Here is an 18,398-nt window from a genome sequence, read left to right as displayed (position 1 = left end):
CATACAAAATAAATAATTTAAGTCATCATCTAAGACAATAAGCATAATAGTACAAATACTTATTTATTTATTAGTAGTGAAAAAAATATGTAAATAGTATAAATTAATTTTTTTAGTATAAAAGCAATAATAAAAGTTATTAATTAAGTTAGTTACCTAATTAAAAAATTATGAAAAATTGTTTAAATAATAATAACAAATAAGATCACTATTTTTACATATTACAAAGTTTATAAAAAAAATTTGGATAATAAATCAATTCTCAATAGATTATACATTAATTCTATCAAAAAAATAACTAATTAATACATTGGATATTATTATTTACATACCAATATAATATATATTATCGATTATTAAGTTTATAATTAATTTTTAATCCAATTTTTGGTAATTAAAATTTAAATGATGAATATTTTACATCTAACCAATTTATTTTTTATTGAAATTAAAAAAATGATGAGTTGTTAATCAATTCTAAATTTAAATTTAAATTTGAGTAAGAAAATAAAAAAAATATTTTAAATTTTATCTCACTAACCAAAATTAATTTTAAGATAAGAAATTACTTTTTACATCATATATATTGTAAGATAGTATGGTCATTTGCTATTTTTTAATGGTAAATATGGTCAAATAAAATAGTGTAAGAAATTAAAAGAAAATGTATTTACAAGTTTAGAAAATATTAATTTATTTTTCAATAGAATAAATTAAATATTGAATAACAAAAGTTGTTATCAGTTTTTTTTTCAAACTAACTAATACTCAACGATGGTGTTTCGATACACCATATTACCAAAAAATATTAATCGATCTAATTACTTTTGTAACGACACAAGTTTATGAATTTGAAAATTTAAAAATTTTCATAAAATGTGAAGTTTTAACAAGTAACAATGTTGATCATATTGTTTTGATTTCAAGAATGAATAATATAGCAATAAATAAAATTGTCCCAAGTAAATTTTAACAAAGACAAAAATTCATAAGTATTTCTATTAATGAAAAATTAATCTATTTTAAAGACAAATATAATTTTTTTCTATGGATTTTCTAACATGGCAAGTCGAGAATTAACCCACCACATATTGATGTTCTATTTATTAAAGGTCTGTCGCTAACTAATGGATTGTGATGCACATAAGACGAGATTCGAACTCCAAATACTTGCTTAAGCGAACAAATGAGATGACCATTCAATAAATTTAAATTGATTAAAATAAATATTAATTATTTTTAATATTTTTAAATTATAAAATATTTATAATAATAATTATTATATATATTTTTATTTAAATTTTAATAAAAAATTTTATATAATTTTATATATTATCCCGTGTAGGACACGGGAACATACACTAGTTTCACTTATAAAATTAATAATAAAAGATCACACTTTATTTCCTCAATTGTTAAAAAAAATTGAGAAGATTTATTTTCTATTATATGTGTAAATGGGTAAGTGTGTGTGCTATGACAAAAAAAAAGGAAAGAACTCATCTCGGACCTAAGCCCAGAACAAGAAAGCAAAAACATAAAATAAATAAATAAACAGAAAAGCTCTACATACAAGCCATTAGGGCTTGTATGCTTTACAAATTCATTAAGCAATAAACCCACAAAACGCGCTGCATGCCCTACGTCCAATACACGCGCTATATAAAGATCCCGCGTATATGTAACTACCAAATTTAAAAAATTTGTTTCCTTCTTCGTTCTCCTTATCGTTCTTCTTCTTCTCGTTCTTCTCTCCTTATTTCTAGATTTGTTTTCTTCTTCGTTCTTCTTCTCGTTCTTCTTCTTCTCATTCTTCTTCTTCTTGTTCTTCTCTCTTTCTAACTCTAGCTTCGTTTTCTATCGATTTTTGTTTACTGAAATCAAAGTTTGGATTCGTTTTGAAGATAATGGATAATTCAACCTCAGATTCTCAACTGAATCAGGGGGAAGTGGATTATGAATTTGAATCTAACGAAGTTCTTGAGGTTTGATTTACATACGTTTACTCTGAATTTTTGTTACAGTAATTTGTATAGCATTGTGTAGCTGAATAATTCGTGAACATTGACTGTGAGACTAACGCGTCAACATAAATCTGTGGATTCAATGTAATGTATTTGATTGATTATCTGGAATTTATAGCAGACGCTCGGGTGTAGATCAGAGCTTTCTTTGGGTGTATTTGTTTCGGTAGTGTGGGTGTATTTATATTTATGACTTTTTCTGTTATTTTAGCTGAGTTGTTGTCGTTCGGGTGTATTATATGAGACATGATTGGGTGTGTTTTTAGTTTTCGTCATGGTGTATTCTGCAGCCTGTGTATTTACAGCTTATGGCTTTTATTGTCATTTTGGTTGAGTTGGTGCCGTTCGGGTGTATTATATTACCAATGATTGGGTGTATTTATAGTTTTTGATATGGTGTATTCTGCAGCCTCTCTCTGTTGTTGATGACCAGTTTATTCCGAAGGTTGGAATGACCTTTACCACCCTTGAAGATGCTAGAAAATTTTATAGGAACTAGTATTTCGGAGATGTTATTTCATTTGACACCACATACAATATAAACAGGTAATAAACTATCCCTTTTTATGATTTTAAATTAATGTGTTTTATGAATCTGCCACAGAGGTGTATATTGGGTGTTTTTTGGGTGTATACAAAGCATTTGTTGGGTGTACGTAATGATTTTCCATTCTGCACTATGGTAATTTGTTTCAGGTATAATTTGGTTTGTGGTTCTTTTGTCGGGGTGAATCACCACGGTCAGTCAACACTTCTCGGATGCTCTTTGATGAAAAACAAAGAAATTGAATCATTCAAATGTTTATTTCAATGTTGGCTTTGTTGCATGGGAGGAAATGCTCCGAAAAGATTTTTCGCCGATCAATGCACATCAATGAAAAGGGCTTTAGAGGCCTGTATGCCATCAACAATTCACCGTTGGTGTATTTGGCACATCATGAAGAAGATTCCAAGCAAATTAAACGGGTACAAGGGACATGCAGAAATTGAATAAGAAATGAGCGAAGTTGTTTGGAACTCTCATAGTAAAGACTCATTTGATAGGAATTGGAATGAATTTCTGCTGAATTTTGGTCTTGTGGACAACAAGTGGCTTTCAGGTAATGTTTGTTTAAAATCTGCAGCAGAGGTGTAAATTTAATTTTCTTCGGGTGTATTTATAGTCTGTGTTTGGGTGTATTCTGTAGATCTCTATGAAGACCGTCATATATGGGTTCCAATCTATCTGGATCACCACTTCTGGACAGGGATGAGAAGCACGCAAAGGATCTCTATGTTATAAAATACTGTTTATTTTTTTTACAATGGTTTAAGGGTTTTGGGTATTAGGGTTTAGGGTTTTATGGTTTACGGGGTACGGGTTAGGGTTTAGGTTTTAAGTGTTTCGTGTTTAGGGTTTTAGGGGTAAAACATCAGGGGGATAGATTTTTTGGTGTATATTCAACGTTCTTTGGGTGTAAAAAATGGCAAGTTATGGATGTATATTTAGTTTGATTTTTTTCTTCATATTATAGTACCTGTAATTCATACATTTTGAATACAGCAGAGAAATTTTAATTATTGAAAGAAATTTTACAATAAACAGAACTATAATTGGAAAATTTTTACAGCATGTGTTCAATTTGTTACAGGACTATATAACATTTACATTAAACAGTGTCAATATCCTTAGAATCTATCTGACAATATGGACTCAATAAAAATGAGGATGGCTTGGACAGTCTTATTGCATTACTTTTTCTAATGGTTTCAGCTTTGTCTAGATTCATGTCATGGAATAGAATCCTGGAAGCATATTCCACTCTAAAGTGGTCCACCTCGTCCTACAGTTAAAAAGAATATTCTGTTTAATCAACCATGTTAATTGAGAAATGTAATACAGAGTTATTTACTTTTTAAACACATTTACCTAGCTGACATTTATTTCATCTAAGCACACTTACATTTCTTCCAACTTGGTTTCTGGCTGTCATTTTTTCTGAAATAAAAAATACACTCATATATATCAGCAGGATACACCCAAGGATATAAATAAGATACACCCATAGATATGAGTCAGATACACCCATAGATATCAGTCAGATATCACTCAAACATGCATTAATATACAAGGGCAAGCAACATTACAAGTTCAGGCAATATACACCCATGGACAATCAAATATTAGAACAGTGCAACTGTTGAATATATATTACAGTGTATTAGTTCAGAAAAATACACCCATAGATATCAGCAAGATACACCCAAGGATATAAATAAGATACACACATAGATATCAGTCAGATATCACTCAAACATGCATTAATATACAAAGACAAGCAACATTACAAGGTCAAGTAATATACACCCATGGACAATCAAATATTAGAACAGTGCAACTGTTGAATATATATTACAGTATATTAGTTCAGAAAAATACACCCATAGATATCAGCAAGATACACCCAAGGATATAAATAAGATACACCCATAGATATGAGTCAGATACACCCATAGATATCAGTCAGATATCACTCAAACAAGCATTAATATACAAGGACAAGCAACATTACAAGGTCAAGTAATATACACCCATGGACAATCAAATATTAGAACAGTGCAACTGTTGAATATATTACAGTATATCAGTTCAGAAATATACACCCAACAAAGTATGTGATATACACCCAACAAGTTACTCCATATACACCCAGCAAATTACGCATTATATTTCAAACAATCAATTACCAGAAGAACTAGAAAAATAACTACAGTAATACCTAGAACAACTAAGAAGAACACTATAACCTAGAACCAAGAATAACAGTAAAACGTAGAACAAGTAGAATATTAAAAACTGTAAAATGAGACTTAGAACAAGAACAGTAAAACCTAGAAGAATGTAAAAGAACAGTAAAACCTAGTTCTTCGTTTTCGAAATCTGAAAAATATAGAATATGAGTGAAATAGTAACATAATGTACCTTGACTATTATAACTTCGTTTTTTCTTGAGATTCTTGATCGAGAGTTCTACGTTGTGTTGATGGAGAGTTCTGATCTTCGCGACAAGTGCTATCTCTGCAGTTTGGAATGTTGCTCGAAAATGGACGGTTTGTGTTTTCTTTGAACGGGTTGGAGAAGTGGAAGAGTGCGCCATTAAAGAGCGCTATTTGCAAAGAGAAACCGTTTGAGTGGAACGCGTGTAATTTACATCCATTCAAAGTGAGATGAGTGCGCGTGTGAATGATGTGTGAATTGGAAACTTGTAAAACTTGTAGGGCCTTTTTGCTTGTATGTGTAGCAGGCCCGAATAATGACCCAAAACAATAGCCCCCCTGCCTGCTTTCCTCCTATTTAGGCGAAAAAGGTCATTACAAATTAATCCAAATGTGTCCTTTCAAGTTTCTCTAGAACCTGTCCAAAAAAAAGAGTTGAATAAAAAATTGAATATAAGTTTGTCCATATATAAACATATGCTCGACAAAAATTTTTTGATAAGAAATGGATTAAATGTTTATAAAGATTTATATTATTTAATTTTTTAATTAAGTTTCTATTAATGTTAAATATAAAAAAATATTAGTAAAGTATAAATTAAATTATTTACTCATATTCCTCAAAAATTAAAAAAAATTAAAAATATTTTTCAAACAGCATCTTCAATACTATTCAATTTAATAAAAATCAACTTTGTGCAAATAAGATTAATTTCAAACAAACCAATTTTAAACAGATTAATCTCAAATAAACCACCTTCAAAATCAGAATAATTGTTACATCTAAAATCAAAGTGTACTAATAGAAATAGAAAGTGCGCGACAAAGTAGCACTAATAGCAACTGTTACTCCATTTACGCCGCTGAACCACTTCATAACGAAGTTCCTTTAATTTGGAAAGTTTTAGAAAATTCAATTCATTCATTGGTCCTTCTAACAAATTTGATGAAAGGTCTAATGTCACCAAATTTGAGAGAATTTCTAGAGTTTCAGGCAAATCACCAGTTAGAGAATTTGAAGCAAGATTTAATACCTGAAGGTTTTTCAAGGATCCAAAACTCTTTGAAATTGTCCCATTAAATTGGTTATGACCGAGGTTTAACGTCCTCAAGGATGATAAATTCGCCAATGATGATAGAATAGGACCTGTGATGGTGTTGTACTGAGATTCAAGATTTCAAGATGCTCAAGCTTGCCTAATGAATCTGGAAGTTTCCCACTTAAGTTGGTTTTCTTGTAAGACAAGACTCTGCAAGTTCTGAATTCTTGATAGCATCTTCGGGACTTCACCCTGAAGAAAGTTACTGCGCAAATCGAGCTGCACAAGAGTTCTACTCAGATTAGAAATCCATGAAAAGATCCCTTGATTGAGATTGTTGTTTGAAAGATCAAGCACTTGGAGATTTGTGAAGTTGGCCTTCCCTTTTGATGGTGCTAAGTTATCAATTTGACAATTCTCCAGGTGCAATTCTGAAAGGGAAGGAAGTGCACCAAAAACTTGAAAAACCAATCAAGTTCTTTATGTAGGTTTGTACCACTCAAATCAAGGTATTGTATTAAAGAAAGGGTTGAAATCCAATTAAGGTTACCAACTTGAAAGATTTCCTAGCTGATAAGGGATTAGTCTCATGAACCCACTTAAGCTGAGGTCCAAGTATCATAGTCCCTTCATTGAGCCAAAGAAGCTTGGTATTTAAGTATGAACAGAATAGTTTAAACTCAAATCCAGGTTAATCAAAGATTCTAGTTCAAGTAAGGAAGGACTAATCTCACCACTCTACTCCATCTAAGGCGAGTTGAGAGGGGTGCTGAGATTGAGTCCCACGACTCGGCCGGTAATGTTGTCGCAACGAACTCCTAGCCATCTGCAGCAGTCCTTTTCATTAGACAATGACGAGAGCCTGTTAAAAGGGTCTGAGAGTTCATGCTTGAAGCTGAGGAGTGTATTCCTTTCTTTCTCATTACATATGTCATGTTTAGCCCTTTTGCCATGCATAAACTGAAGTGAAGGAAGTATTAAACCAATTTCCATCAGCCCAACATATTAACAACACAAAAGATATTTAATAAGTAGTTGAGAGTTAGTAGATAAATATTTATTAAGTTAGTTGGTAATATTCTTATAAATAGCATGACTCTTGGCGTCAACATGTTCTGGAAAAGCACAAATTTTTGGCCTGGCTATGTCTTCGAGAGACTCTTCCTACTGCTTCATTTTGTTTTATAAGGGGCATTTCGCACACGGATAGCTATCCATCCACAATGTTTCTCAGTTAAGGAATCGGTTTTACATTGTATTCGGGATTATCCAAAAGCCCAACTAGTTTGGCAAGCTTTAGGAATCTCCGATCAACTAGTGGATTTGATGAGTTGGTTCTTACATAACAGCAAACAACGCCCCCTTTAGATTTAGATTCTTTTCTGGTCTCTGGTGGATTTGGCATTCGAGGAATAACGAGATATTTCATCCTCATGAGCATTGGACCACAGACAAGGTAATTGGTATGGCTTTGTCCTTGGAAAAAGAGCTCCGAAATATTTGAGTTGCAACGACTGTCTATCCCCTCCATCATTAGTGGCTCTTGGATTCCTCCCTCAGTAGGTACCTTGAAGATTAATTGTGATGCTAGCTATCCTGGTAATGGTGCTCGAGTTGGTTTTGCTTGTGTTAGCAGAGATTGGAAGGGAAGATGGCAACGAGGCTGGGAACAATTGAGAGTCGTAGCATTTTGCAAGGAGAGTTGTTTGCTATTTGGAGATGCTTTCTTTTAGCATGGGACTCGGAACAGGACAAAGAGACATTATATGTGAGACAGACTGTGTGGAGGCTTTTACTATTGTCAATAATTTACAGGATTACTCTGGGTTTATTGATAATTTGGTGTTAAAAATTCGAGATATCATGTCTTGGAAATGGCGTACTGATCTTCGGTTGATCTTGAGAGATGCAAATACAGTACATCATAACAAAGACTGCAATAAGGACCCTTTCTCCCCAAGTGGAGCTTCCGTTGCCTTAGAAGGAGTTTGAGAGTAGTATTTAGTGGGATTGTCTTTTTTTAAGCAATTTCTTATTTATTTTTTCTTTCTTAATTGTTTATTTTCTTTTAAGTTAAAAAAAGTATGATTACACAATAAAATTATAAATAAAACTCTCATAAAATTAATTTTTATTATTATTTAATAAATTTTTAAATAATATCATATTATTCTAAAATAAAAAGATTAAAAATTTAAATATTTTTTTTACAAAAAACATCTCATTTTTCGTAAAAATTGGACAGGAGCTTAGTTAGATCTTTACTCATTAATATATCAAAAAGATTTATATACAAATAAAAAAATGAATAAAAAAATAAGTAAACTAACTCTAATAAATATACATGGAGACTAACAACCACCAGTAAAAAATAACATGACTCTACACTAACTACCACTATCTCATTACAAATTAATCCAAATGTGTCCTTTCAAGTTTCTCTAGAACCTGTCCAAAAGAAAAAAAATAAAAAATTGAATATAAGTTTGTCCATATAATATACACACTTTTTAATTTGAATATGGAAGTAACAGTGGTGTTGAACTCGGATATGGAGAATATAAGTGCTTCACGGCCATGTAGTGTTAATGGAACAACTCGGACCCTCCACTCGAACCCGCAGGATCCGAATTGCTTTAGATATTTCATTTTATGAAAAAAATTGACAACAATAAACAATTCGAAAAGTTCGTTTTCTAGCTTCTGAAATTTATATTTGTCCAACCACAAGTCGGACCATACGATTTCACAAGTAAAATTTTAAAATTAAACAACTCGTATGGTCCGATTTATGTATTCTGAGTTTTTTTTCAATTTTTTAACACAAATCGGACCCTCCGATTTATGTACTCTGAATTTTTTTCCACTTTTTAAACACAACTCGGAGAGTCCGATTTGTGTACTCCCACAATTTTAAAAAATACTAAAAATTACCATATTAAAGTATATTACTCATCTTACTTCCATATTAAAATTTTTTAGCCTAATATACATATGCTCGACAAAAAAAATGTTAGATAAGAAATGAATCAAAAATTTATAAAGATGTGTACTTGATTTTCGTTTTCAACATAAGAACCCGTGTTTTAAATGATACATAAATTTGTTTAGGTTTAATTATTCTATAAATTTCTATAATTTTATTAAATTTTTATATTTTTTAATTAAAATTTTATATTATTTAATATTTTTAATTAAATTTCTATTAACGTTAAATATAAAAAAATATTAGTGAAGTATAAATTAAATTATTTTACCATATCTTACGCTTATACTATAGTTCAAAAAGTATAAAAAAAATAAAAAAAATTTTCAAAGAGCATCTTCAATACCATTCAATTGAACAAAAATAAACTTTCTGCAAATAAGATTAATTTCAAACAAATCAATTTAGAATAATTTTAAATAGATTAATTTCAAATAAATCACCTTTAAAATTAGAATAATTGTTACATCTACAACAAAAGTGTACTAATGAAAAAAAAAGAAAATGTGTCAAAAAAGTACTAACGACGAACTGTTACTCCATTTTTGCCGCTGATGAACCACTTCATATTTGTCGTTGATGGTCACCTCCACCACTGGCGAAAAGGAACCTTGAGAAAAATCAAATTGAAAATTAGGATTCTCGTCTCAATAAAAATACAACAAGGGTTTGAAATTTTTGAATAAAAAAAATAATAAAGATATTTTTGAAATTTTAAAAATATTGAGGTGTCTTTCGTTAAGTTTTTTATCCTTAATTTTAAAATATTTATTTTTTTAATAAAATATTTTATTATCTCAATTTTTTTTACTGTAGGGACTAATTTAAAAAAGTTCTTGTATAGACGATTGGCTCTATCTATAGTTAATTAGATCTTTGGACTTTTTTGGTTTAATTATTGACCAAACTAACTCTTCTTTTAATTAGATGTTTATTAGGACAATAAAAAAAAGAAAAATAATAATAATAATCTCATACTTCTATCACCATTTATCTCTATAAGATAGACTACAACTCTACAAGTTCTATTTCTATCTTATTTAAAGCTTCCAGTAAACATGGTACCGTGAAGTTTCATCATCTCGGAGACTTCTTTATATTTCGTATTCTCCTCATCTATTTTATTATTATATAAAAATTGATTTTCACATCTAATAATGAAACTGACATGGCATACTTATGAGAGTATTTTTCGATTTATTTCTTTTAACTCATTAAATACAAGTTATTACGATAAACTAACTAGATCAACTAATTAATTTGATTAGATATTTAAATATCATATAATTTATTATAATTTATATTAATTTAATTTGATAATATTTTTTAATTTATTTATTTTAATATTTTATTAGTATTTTTTAATTTAATTCTTTTAATTTATTAAACCAAAATTATTGTGTGTACTAATTAATTAATTTGATTAATTTATTAGTCATTAAATAATAAATTTATGAATAAAATAGACAACTGAGATATTTTCAACTAATAATCAAATTAAATCAAATCAAATAATATATATTAAGCTAAATTCAAATAATGTGAATTAAAGACTAAATTAAAATAAGATAATTTCTTACTTATTCAAGTTGAGTGCAATAAATACAAATTAATTTGGTTAGATAATTATAGTCGTCTGATCTACTATATATAGATGGCCACACAAAATTATAAGAATCATATTTTTTATTACTCTTGCTATTTCAACTCTGTTTTTTTCTTATTTTTTTTCTTTATGTATAATTTCTTTTATGTATAAATGTACTCAAAATGAGAAAGTACGGATGAGTGTTTTATTGATTGTTTGTTTGATGAATATATCTCAATTTAGGCATTCTACTAATGTGGATGGAAGTTGACCTGTAGCAATTCAAAGTGGCCAATGTATTTTTTTTATAATATTAGATAGAAGAATATTTGTTAAAATGAATATACCCATTGTAATTAATTTTTTTTCAATTGTTATATTTTTATGTTAGTCGTGTAAATTCTTTGAAGGCACAAGATAATAAAATAGGTTGACTTTAATATCATTAGAAGCTAAATTTAATAGTTCAAACAAACACCACTAATTATGTTAAAAAAGTAATTTACAATAATAGTGTAATTTACATATTAATTTTTTTTAGTAAATTTATTTCAAAATGTAGAAATTAGACTTTATTACACTAAAAGTTTAAAGGTAATATAGAATTTGACAACAAATTTAACACTCATTAAGGAAATAAATTTATTTATAGCTATTTTCTAATTAAAAATAATAATAAGACTTATGAAAAAATATTAATGTCATCATTCTTATTAATTAAATCATAATATTAGGTAGTTGATAGTTTCATAGGCGAAAATTATTAAGTAATTACGTAAAAATTAGCAACGAACAAGCAATAAGAATTTAGAAAAAATCTATTATATAATACCAATTTTATAATTAAAATATGTCTCATATCATATTCTCATATATTCTATTTATTATCTATTCTATTATATAAAAATCAAATTTCTGCACTTAATGATGGAGTTGACGTGACATGCATACTTATGAGAGTGTTTAGCGATTTGTTTCTTTTAACTCATTAAATACAATTTATTATGATAAATCAACTATATCAACTAATTGATTTGATTAGATATTTAAATATCACATAATTTATTATAATTTATATCAAATTAATTTGGTAGTATTTTTTAATTTATTTTTTTAATGTTTTGTTAGTATTTTTTAATTTATTAATTCAAATTATTTATACTAATTATCTATATTAATTAATTAATTAATTAATCATTAAAATAACAAATCTATGCATAAAATAGGTTTTCAATATATTTTTCACTAATAATTAAATCAAATCAAATCATATATATTGAGTTAAATTTAAATTATGTGAATTAAGGACTAAAATAAAATAAGATAATTTTTTACTTATTCAAATTGAATTCAATAAATAAAATTAATTTTGTTAGATAATCATAGTCTTCTGGTCTTTTATATATAGATAGCCACACAAAATTATAAAAATCATCATTTTTATCACTTTTGTTATTTCAACTCTTTTTTTTATGTATAAATATACTCAAAATGAGAAGGTATGTATGAGTGTTTTATTAATTGTTTGTTTGACAAATATTATAGTATGAAAATGTCTCAATTTAGGCATTCTACCGTTGTCGATGGAAGTTGAACCGGTAGTTATAACAGTCCAGACCATCCGCTAGCACGATATTGTCCGCTTTGGCACACAAGGCCTCACGGTTTTGCCTTTGACGATAGGGATGATAGCCGAAGCCCCCACACTCACTCGTCAAAATGCGTCATGCTAGGGAGAGGTATCCACACCCTTATAAGGTATGCATCGTTCTCCTCCCCAACCGATATGGGACCTTACAATCCAGCCCCCTAAGGGAGCCCAGCGCCCTCGCTGGCACATCAATCCGGGTTCTGGCTCTGAGAAACTGTGCCATTTTTCATGAATTTGTCAGGGATCTCCTGAGGACTTTGCTGAGTGGAAATACATTAAGTATGAAGGAGACCTTCGGAGCGACATTCATAGCTTTGTAGCACCTATGGAGATCTGGGTATTTTCTGAACTTGTGAACAAGAGCCAGATAGCTGAAGAATGTGTGAGGAACGCAACTGTAGCAAAGAATGATAACCGGGAGTCCCACCGAAGAGATCACCATCAGAATTTAGCACCAAGGAGTTAAGAATTCAAGAGGACTGAGAACTACCGACCCAATAGGCAGCATAAAAACAAGCAAGGTTTGTGTTACCGGTGCGGATCACCCAGGCATCTAGTTAAGGACTGTCCTAATCTACGTGGTGGAAACTCATGATGCAGATAGATTACAATCACCAGGTTAAGGTAAATGCAATGATTGGATTTGAGAAGCAATGAATTATTCTAGGATACCATGATTACTCATAGTCTAAGATAGAGAAGAAAGACCTAGGTTAAAACTTAGAACCAAACTAAATCGTTCCGAATAGAGTATTGTCGTCAAAGCCTGCAGAGTTTAGTGAAGTTTTTAGTTGGCATTGGATGAATAATCAAGACTCTTAGAGATAAGTGAATCGGGGAAATGGAACAATAGTCTATTCACATAAGAGGGCCCAAGATGATGGTGGGTCACAAGAAGGAAAAGGTAAACTGAAACTGATACCTGAAATTTTATTTGCATAGAGGAAGTGAGACATCACACTAATCCATACTATCAAATGTTTTTGGTCCGGTTTTCTTTCTTGAGATGCGCCTAAATTCTTCTTCTTGTGCATTCTATTATTTTGATACAACTTTGATTTACCGTATATAAAACTCTTTCTATTTTCTCACGAACATTGTTCACACTATTCATTTGTCTTTCAAGCTTAATATTTCTTTGAAAATCAACTCGAGCCTATATTAGTATTGCGTATGAATCCCGGCTGTAACCAGAGAGATATTTATTTCTTAGAGCAAGACCTTTGAACGCAAAACGAACCTGTGACATCACTAGGGAATTTAGAGCCTTAATCCTCACCAATCGTATCGCTCGTGACTAAATAGATGCAATGAGGTACACCGTGGGAATGAATTACCAGGATTAGATGAAAGCCTTTGAGCCATAGAAAGAAGATTGACCTTCATGCCAATGCTCGTATCACTTGAGCCTAACAAACCGTTTAGGGAATGACTACGATGTATTATTGAAAAACTTAAGATACATGCGGATGCAACGTCGTGAGGTTGTGATAGACGCCCTAAGCAAGAAGTTTCTAAAAGATTCTTGGATGCGTAACGAGATAATAAGGAGCTGTCAAAGATGTCAAAGTTTGGTAAACAAAAGAGAATTAAGAAGAGATTTATATGTCCAATGCCGGAATAAAAATCGTAGAGTCAAGGACTGAGGGAGCGCAAAAATAGTGACAAGGAACTGCTAAAAGTATTAAAACCTGTTGAATCAAGAAGATACCGAGAAGGAGTTATATGTTTAAATCGGAAATTGAGACGAGAAATTACTGTCTGAAACTTACGAGAAAGGATTTTTGAAGTTACCGTGAAGCTTCCAAGACGTACCATGAATCAAAGAAGATTTTTTGGGTTATCAGAAATAAAGAATAAAGTGGCAATGCATGTGATGGCATGTTGAATCATGAGAAAGTAAAGGAGGACCATCAGAAACTATTCGAAATGCTGCAACCATTGAAGATTCTACATCGGAAGTAAGGAAGAGTAATTATCGATTTCGCATTAGATTGTCGAGGACTAGAGGAGAAGATGGAGCTTCACAGAGCCCTAAATACTACCGTATTGATAAAAACTGGAACATCGAACGTCTTAGTTCCTGAATTTGACAGCCGAGGCAACGGAGAAGAAGTTACGCAAATCTGAATTAGAATTCTCACTATGGAAGCCGACAAAGGAATTAGGCAGATCTAAGAGGAAGACTTATCAAGTGGGAAGGAAGAGGATACTTATTTCTGAAAATCACTTCAACAAACTAGAATCGGGTAAGCAATCAAAAACTAAGAAGTTAAATCCCCATTACATTGGGCCGTTAGGAATCCTGAAGGAAATTGGACCAATGGCATGTAGGATCGCTTTACCACCACATCTATCGAACTTGCATGACGTGCTTCACATATCGCAACTTCATTTATAACGACCAATAGCAGAAAACTGGTCACAAATAATGAGTTACCTACCAAATTGTTCCATGGGTTTCGTAGAGCTCGTCGCGCTGAACGTGTAGTCACAAACGGTTCGTCAATCGGAGCTCCGGATCAAAAGTTATTGATAGTTGAAGTTTGAGTGAGGGTTAGGGAGCTCTCTTCCTCCTCCAACCTGTTTTGGCGTGTTTGATGCAGAATGGGAAAGAAGAGCTTCTATCCCCTTTTTAAGTATGGGTCCGGTTAGACCCACGTGTCCAATTTGGATCCCGGTTCAACCAGTTCGGTCTTTCAGGTCAACACAAAATTACTATGACTGAGAACATGAGAGAATTAATTTTATGTGTTCGAATTAATTCTCAGTTAATTTTATTTTCTCATCTCAACTTACCAGATGTGTCGGGTTCTGACAAAATAATCGACACGTGAGATCACGGCCACTAGGATAGACATTCATCATATGCATATGTGTGCTTTGTTTGCTATGCCTTAATTGGGAATGTCTAATTGATATATATACCACCTGCTACCTGTTATATTTGCTACTTGTATTATCTGTTCATTACTTGTGCTTGAACTTGTTTGGTTGTTTGAACCTCATTACCCGTGTTTGTAACTGATTGTTTGGATTGTGGTGATTGGATCTTGATTGAGTTGTTTGGGCCTGAGGCTGTGACTCGTACGTTTAAGGTCTAGTTTTGTATAAAGTATTTGACTGGTTCAATATAGACTTAATGAACCTATGCTTGGAGCAGGATGATCATTTATACCGCATAGGTAACTTCTTTTATGTTATGGTCTAGTAAAGTATAATAGAAGTTGTTGTTGGGATTCAATTTTGAGAAGTTTGAATTAACTATAGTAAGGTATTACGACCTCTAAGAATAGTAATATATATATATAATAATAGAGAAAAGGATACTTAACTAGGAGCCTTGAAAAAATGGGTAAAACAAAATCGCAAAATAAAAAGCACAACGCTCAGGCTAAGGCTGGCCGGAGGATATACATTTAAACATACATAAGTATCCCCAAAATACACCAAAATACCAAAATAAACTCCTATCTCTCCCTGAACCTCTAAGAGGAGCAGCATACATAAGTTACTTGGATAATAAGCTAAATACATATATACATATATACAAATAGAAAATCAAAATACACCCAAAGACTACTTCGCTTCCCAGGATCCAGACGCCTAGCGAGGAGCCTCTCGACCTGCATCTGAAAAACAACAATACAATATAGAATGAGAACCGGAGGTTTTCAGCATGGTAAAAGTGTCACGCGTATAATAAATAAGGTCCTGAGAATGCCATAGGTAATCCTAGAACTTCATTATTCAATTATCCAACTTAATTACTAAACAAAAACCATAAACAGGGGTAGGTATTCTAAATCTACCTAACTTACTCAATTTCAATCCACACCTATCACCAAACCATTTCTCCATTTTTTTCATAATCCATAATGCAACAGGAACAAACAACCAAACAAGTTCAAGCACAAGTACTGAACAGATAATACAAGTAGCAAATATACAAGTAGCAGGTGATATATATCAATTAGGCATTTCCAATTAAGGCATAGCAAACAAAGCACACATATGCATATGATGAATGTCTATCCTACTGGCCGTGAGCTCATGTGTCGGTTATTTTGCCAGAACCCGACACATCTGGTAGCTAACCCAAACATTGCTCTCTAGGTTGCGCATCTCCAGGAGGATCATAAACAAAGGAGAGTGCCTTTCCACATCGAATGAGTGTGCCTTTCCACCTTCTCTTGGAGGATATACAAAGGAGAGTGCCTTTCCACATTGAAGGAGTATGCCTTTCCACCTTGCAACTAGAGAAAAATGTGGGAGAAACAATACAAAGGAGAGTGCCTTTCCACCTTCACCACATCTGCATCATGACAAGAGAGGGAACTTCCAACCTCAACTTACCATATCGACCATTTCGGCCACACACAGTCATTCCCAAATGTCATCATTTATCATCATCATTTCCTTACATTCGTTCTTTATAGCCATAACAATATGTATTCATTTAGCTTTCACATCATTCTCTTATAATTCATATCGTTTACCCTTTCTGGGTTCCGACCAAACCATTTATCAAACTCTTCTCAACCTCTTTAATATCAAATAATCTTAAAATCAACCCAACTCTAACATTAAATCAATCACATCACACGAAAATTAAACTTTAACTTCTCAAACCCATGACTATCACTAAGACATCCTCGACACTCTATTTTCTTTTCTGTTTTTAATATGACAAATGAACTCGGATTTGTGCAAACTTTTTATTCAGAATTAATCTTATGCTTAAGTCATAAGACTGAGATAGTAAGGTACTACGACCTCTAAAAATAGTAATATATATATAATAGAGAAAAGGATACTTAACTAGGAACTTTGAAAAATGGGTAAAACAAAATCGCAAAATAAAAAGCGCAACGCTTAGGAAAGGATTACTTGCGTGTTGAGAACTCTAAGAGGAGCAGCATACATAAGTTACTTGGAGAATAAGCTAAATACATATATACATATATACAAATAGAAAACCAAAATACACCCAAGGACTACTTCGCTTCCCAGGATCCAGACGCCTAGCGAGGAGCCTCTCGACCTGCATCTGAAAAACAACAATACAATATAGAATGAGAACTGGAGGTTCTCAGCATGGTAAAAGTGCCACGCGTATAATAAATAAGGTCCTGAGAATGTCATAGGCAATCCTAGAACTTCATTATTCAATTATCCAACTTAATTACTAAACAAAAACCATAATCAGGGGTAGGTATTCTAAATTCACCTAACTTACTCAATTTTAATCCACACCTATCACCAAACCATTTCTCCATTTCCTCCATCCCTCCATCATCCATAATGCAATAGGAACAAATAACCAAACAAGTTCAAGCACAAGTAATGAACAGATAATACAAGTAGCAAATATACAAGTAGCAGGTGATATATATCAATTAGGCATTCCCAATTAAGGCATAGCAAAAAAGCACACATATGCATATGATGAATGTCTATCCTACTGGCCATGAGCTCACGTGTCGGTTATTTTGCCAGAGCCCGACACATCTAGTAGCTAACCCAGACATTGGTCTCTAGGTTGCGCATCTCCAGGAGGATCATAAACGAAGGAGAGTGCCTTTCCACATCGAAGGAGTGTGCCTTTCCATGGGTTTCGTAGAGCTCGTCGCGGTGAACGTGTAGTCGCAAACGGTTCGTCAATTGGAGCTCCGGATCAAAAGTTATTAAGAGGTGGTGTTTGAGTGAGGGTTAGGGAGCTCTCTTCCTCCCCCAAGCTGACATGGAGAAAATAATACCCCAAACTCAATAGTAATCACGAGAAAAATCCCGGCTGATATAGGGGCAATACCCCAAGCTCAATATATTCAATAATTTCTCGTAATTATCATTTTCATTTCCGATACTAATTCATATCTCATTTTCACATTCATCCTCATTTTCATTCAATTATTTAAAAAATCATACTCAAAAATCAATCTTCACTCTCATACTCATTCTCATCATACCACTTGTTACTTTCCTCAATAATTCAAATTCAAAATATAATTCATTCTTTTCTAAATAAATCAAGCACCAAACGTAAACTTTCTTCATAATTCCCAAAAATCAAATTATAAAATCTTTGAAAATATAAATCTTTCTAAATAATCATTTTTAGACAAAGTCTCCA

General features: G+C 31.8%; 1 protein-coding gene across 1 annotated transcript; it reads right to left on the bottom strand.

Moving 5' to 3' along the window:
* Nucleotides 1-3,673: 3,673 nt before the first annotated feature.
* LOC127747665 (uncharacterized) lies at nt 3,674-5,171 on the bottom strand. The gene is made up of 3 exons (XM_052261798.1): nt 4,987-5,171; nt 3,968-4,002; nt 3,674-3,847 (listed from the first exon to the last, which is right to left on the bottom strand). The coding sequence occupies exons 1-3, from the start codon at nt 5,159-5,161 to the stop codon at nt 3,674-3,676; spliced, it is 384 nt and encodes a 127-aa protein (XP_052117758.1). The 5' UTR covers nt 5,162-5,171.
* Nucleotides 5,172-18,398: the final 13,227 nt, after the last annotated feature.

This window comes from Arachis duranensis, chromosome 5, assembly GCF_000817695.3.
Source record: "Arachis duranensis cultivar V14167 chromosome 5, aradu.V14167.gnm2.J7QH, whole genome shotgun sequence".
NCBI lineage: Eukaryota > Viridiplantae > Streptophyta > Magnoliopsida > Fabales > Fabaceae > Arachis > Arachis duranensis.
The sequence above is the reverse complement of the archived record's forward strand: the minus strand, read 5'-3'. Positions and strand labels throughout refer to the sequence as shown.

Excerpts from the sequence above, each read along its gene's own strand:
- LOC127747665 (XM_052261798.1), bottom strand. The coding sequence starts at position 5,161 with ATGGCGCACTCTTCCACTTCTCCAACCCGTTCAAAGAAAACACAAACC. Across the intron at positions 4,003-4,986 it reads ACGAAGTTATAATAGTCAAG|AAAAAATGACAGCCAGAAAC; the intron begins GTACATTATGTT and ends TTTTTATTTCAG. Across the intron at positions 3,848-3,967 it reads GAAACCAAGTTGGAAGAAAT|GACGAGGTGGACCACTTTAG; the intron begins GTAAGTGTGCTT and ends TTTTAACTGTAG.